General features: G+C 40.6%; 1 protein-coding gene across 1 annotated transcript in view; it reads left to right on the forward strand.

Annotated features, from left to right (window-relative positions):
* Rim (Rab3 interacting molecule) overlaps positions 1 to 5,000 on the forward strand; it is a 95,411-nt gene that overhangs the window by 69,295 nt on the left and 21,116 nt on the right. Inside the window, exons 17-20 of the mRNA XM_085655393.1 lie at positions 230 to 393; positions 888 to 1,063; positions 1,242 to 1,479; positions 3,909 to 5,000. The exon at positions 3,909 to 5,000 is cut by the window's right edge and continues 623 nt beyond it. Coding sequence (XP_085511519.1) covers positions 230 to 393; positions 888 to 1,063; positions 1,242 to 1,479; positions 3,909 to 5,000 — 1,670 coding nt within the window. The remainder of the gene's footprint in view (positions 1 to 229; positions 394 to 887; positions 1,064 to 1,241; positions 1,480 to 3,908) is intronic.

Consider the following 5,000-nt stretch of genomic DNA (forward strand, 5'->3'; position numbering starts at 1 on the left):
AATTAGATCGATGGAAAAGATTTTGTTAATAATATCTATAATGATTTAAAACATTGATAACCTTTAAAGATTCATTTTGTAGGAACGATGAATAATATTTGTAATAATGTTCGATCGTCAAAAAAAAATTGATTATAATTGTTGAATCGTTAAGAGAATTCGTATGATTTGTTGTATTTATCTACGTTTTATGATTTGGTTATAATGTTATCCATTGAAACTTTTCTAGGACGATATTCATCGTGGAATGATGGGTCACAGATCCCACAGCGCAGCGCCAATGGACTCACCTAACGTACGTTACCGTGGGAGATCCCAAAGTCCCACCGGTCATCGTTCTTTATCTCCGCCCGAACACAGATCCATGCCTTATTCGCACAGTTACATGCCGAGGTAAAGATAAATAACTTTGTATTAAGCGATACAAATGTTTAAAAGGTAAGATAGTAGACAAAGAAAAACGAAGGATCTTCTTTTCTTTCGTTTATATTTTTGTTCTGTTTTTTTCTTTTTTTTTTTTTTTCTTTTTCTTTTTCTTTTATTGGTTTCTTCTTTTCTTGGCTTTTACTCGAAATAAAGAGTGAAAATAAAGTGAAATAGTCGTATATGGACACTTTGCTTCTTTGAACGATCTCATTGAAAAAAATTTAGACAGATAGATAGATAGATAGATAGATAAATTATTAGATAGATAGATAGATAGAACGATCAATTAGTTCGATGAAAATCAGTTAAACATAAATACTTACGTTTGCTCGTACAAATGATCTTGAAGAATTTAGAATTAAGAATATTTAATATAAGTATAGTTATATATATATATATATATATTTTGTTTCGTCGCCCAACAAAAAATAAATCATAAATCTGATCCATTATTCGTATAGATTCGGTTCTAGATCGGCAACAGCGACGCCTACCGGTTCGCCAAAGAAGCGTCAGCTTCCACAAATTCCAGCAGCCCTTAAAGAGAGAGTAGCTCAAGATCTTGAAGAAAGAGCAAGGTTTATGAGGCATCGTACTAGACAAGGACACATTACATATAGGAGTACAGGAATGGGAGGTTAGTCCGATCGAAAATATTTTATACGATTAATGTATTTACGTAAAAAAAAAAAAAAAAAAAAAAAAAAGAAAAAAGAAAAGGAAAAGAAGAAAGAAGAAGGCAAACAAGACGATAAATAAAAGGGAAAATTAATTGGAAATTTTTTTTTTTTTTTTTTTCTTATCATTTTAATCAGGTTGGGAAAGACACTACAGCGGTCTTTCAGACTCGGATCTACCATCGATCGGTCATGATCCATTATCCTTACCGCACAGTAATGCTCACAGACTGCACAGACCACGAAGGGGGCATTTAAGTCCGGACAAAGATGTCCTTGGTGACCTTGGGGACTCCGACATGGAGAGCATAGCCTCCATAACGAGCAGTGCCTTCAGTACGCAATCGGAACGACCACGTGGATCGAGGGGATTAATGTGAGTATAGTTCATTGATTATTAAAAGGGAAACGAAACGATACGAAACAAAACAAAACAAAACAAAACGAGATCAGGGAAAAAGAAATGGAAAAGAAATAGTATAAAATTCAGGAAAAAAAGAAACAATTCAAAAGATTAAATATACGTATATATATATATATATTTAATTTTTTGATATGTATATATATTTTTGATATCACATCATCTCTCTGATCGATGACATTTATATCATCGCAATCGACTGTACAAAGCAAAGCAAATTCCATAGTTCATTATATAAACTATTCCCGTTAAGGAAAAAAAATGTCCAACGATAGTTCCGACTCGCTTTTTTTTCTTTCTTTCATTTTTTCTTTTCTCTATTTTTTCTTCTCTCTCTCTCTCTCTCTCTCTCTCTCTCTCTCTCTCTCTCTCTCTGCGATAAGCTCTTTGAAATTTTTAAATTTAATAAGAATCGATTGGAAATTTTTTTTTCTTTTCTTTTTTTTTTTTTTTATATCGCTGAAAGTATTTTCGTTGCATGAAAATCCGATTATCATTATGACATAGTTAAAAAGTTCTTTCTATTGTCGAGGATAAAGTAAACGTAAAAGAAGAAAAAAAAGGAAAAAGAAAAAATTGAAAAGACAGATAAATAAGCTTAATGGGACGGAACGATCGGTGGTGTTTAGTTTGTTATTTTTTTTTTTTTTTTCGATAGGAAAATCCCTGAATTAAATGGACATTGTCGTGAATGAATTTGACACCCTATATAGTCGCACTATACGTCCCTCCTCGCTTGCTTCTTAGATTAATAGTAATCCCATGCGCTCTATACTATATATATATACATATATATGTGTGTATATATATATGTATATATGTATGTATATATGTATAAATCTAATCTTAGTTTTATAAATAGGCTGCACCTCCTATGCACACTGTCAATGTCCATTTAATGATGTCCCATTCTGAGAAAGCAGGGATCAAGTGCGTGGCGTTGGTCGAACGTGATTAGGTATTAGGGATACGTTTGGACGATGGGCGCGCGATAGATATCACGTGACGGAAGCAAAAGAAAAACGAAAAAGAAAAAAAAAAAAAAGAAAAAAGAAAGCAAGGAATTCGACCATATGAAAATGTAAAAATCGATTCGAAAATAAAATCACAAATTCGTCGAAGATGTTTTATATAGGCGAGGGAGAGGAAAGAAAACAAAAAATCGAAATTCAAAAAGTAATAATAATAATAATAATAATAATAAAAAAACACGAGATACGTCGTCCGGCGCCATTGTTTCCCTCGGGCTTAAAGAAAAGAAAGAAAACTCTCTCGTTCGATCGATCGCGAACGTGCGGTTGAGTGAAAAAGAAGCAGGGAGAAAAAACGAAAAAAGAAAAAAAAAGAAAGAAAGAAAAAGAAAAGGAAAGAAAGAAAGTAAAGAGAAAAAAGAAAAAAGGAAAGAGAAAGTAAAAGACAAAAAAAAATGTAATTGTATGAAGAATGGGCTCACAATGGTAATGTTTCCGCAGGAGCGCTAAAACTCTCTATATGAAAAACATTGTTTGCAGACCGACAGTTAAAAACGTTGTAATACCCGGTGTCATATTCCCCTTGCCCCCGCCCCCTAGGCGCAATAGGCGCAGGCACAGACTTAGGGTTCCCTGCAGCGAATGTCACTGCCCCCCGAACATGAATCCCTCCAAGCCCAGGAGCAAAAACCCCTCGAAGCACAATCCCGTCCCACATCCCCTCGTACGGAGCAAGTCCGCAGTGGTACGCTCGTTGTACAGAAAGATGCGTACGCCGTTCACGAGATCGCAGACCGTCGACGAGAACATGCTGAGATATTACAGTCCGGAGACCAGCGAGTACAGCGTCTCCGAGGGTTACATACTCAAGCCGGAAGAGCTCACCGGTAGCTCGAAGAATCGTATACCGGAGATATACGTCGAGGACTGCCTGCAGGTCGACTTCAACGATCGTTTCGTCGAGAAGTTTCGCGCCAACAACTCCTCCTCGTCGGCGTATCGCTTGGAGTCCGGTTTGCGTAGACGCTCGCGTAGCTGGCAGGATCGTACTAGCACAACGAGCGCCGTAAAATCGAGGCCGCGAAATGCCAAGATCACGAGACTACTCCAACAATCACCGTTTCTCTTAACCTCGAGCGTTTTAGCCCACCAACAGCCAAAACAACAGCAACGACAGCAGCAGCAGCAGCAGCAGCAGCAACAGCAGCAACAACAGCAGCAGCAGCAGCAGCAGCAGCAGCAGCAGCTCGCCACTGCCGCCGCCACCGCCGTCGCAGTTGATAATAAAAGTCATGACATTAGGAACGTAGATTTTAGCTTACGCCCGCGTAGGTCTTTTTTATTTTCCAAGGCTAGAAGCTTCGATTACGATGTGATATATGATCCGTTCAGCGATCGATTTGGTACCACTAGGCTACGGGACACCGGCCTGTTGTCGCGCCGAGCCAAGAGTTTCGAGTACGAGACCATTTCAAGCAACATATTCAGCGACGACAGTCTCAGAACGGCGAGGAGGAAGTTGAAGAGAAATCTTTCTCTGAGCGACGCCGGTTACGGCGACAAGATACCGGCGTTGGGGGATCAGAGCAAGTCCTACTACGATTCTAATGGCGACGATAAGCCGCCAAAGAGTTTGCTGAACAAGGAGCCCAATTACGATTACCTCACGAGCCAAGATCACAAGCCATTTTACGGTTACGATTCGGAGCTCAGCGCGGGCGAAACAGAGATTTACGTGCCGAGCTTCGATAAACGGACGACGAGCATAATCGAGGACTATCATCACCATCGACCTTACCCACCCCTAGATCCGCGCCGTCTTACCACCGCCACGACGCTCACCGACGACCTTAGATCCACCTTCGGCCGCGAGGACACTACCAAGAGGAAATACGTCGAGTCCTCTTCTTATCAGGATCACGATGCCACCACCTTCAACGCGCACATATCCGCCGAGAAGAGAACGAAGAATCTCGACGACCCGGATCTATGTGATCCTTTGAACGATCACGTTTATTGCAGCATCGACGAGACAGTATCATCCTCGGACAATTGTTACAATGCAACCAGAAGTGACGACGAGTACGATAGAGCGAGACGACTCGCCATGATTTCTTCTCTTCCGCCACGTAGACGAACCAAAAGTACCGACTCGTATCTCGAGGACGATTACGAACGTTACGAAAATTGGGACGTCGATTACGACGACGAGGACGAGGGTTTCATCGATCGTCGAAATCACGAGGACTACGACGACGGGGACGAAGACCTCGACGAGGACGTCGAACGTTACGGTTACGAGAACGGAGACGATATGACCGGGACTGCGACTACGACGATTACGACAATGACGGGGACTACGACGACGATGACGACGACTAACTTGCGTGATAACGATCGCTCGATTTATAATCGTCGTCATCAGGACGATTATTATCGGGACGAACATCAACGACGTACAGCCGCTTCGAGGAACGCACACTTTGACGATGGTACTCTAATCGC

The sequence above is a fragment of the Vespa mandarinia genome, chromosome 2 (genome assembly GCF_050613455.1).
Source record: "Vespa mandarinia isolate Hongniang chromosome 2, ASM5061345v1, whole genome shotgun sequence".
NCBI classification, from domain to species: domain Eukaryota; kingdom Metazoa; phylum Arthropoda; class Insecta; order Hymenoptera; family Vespidae; genus Vespa; species Vespa mandarinia.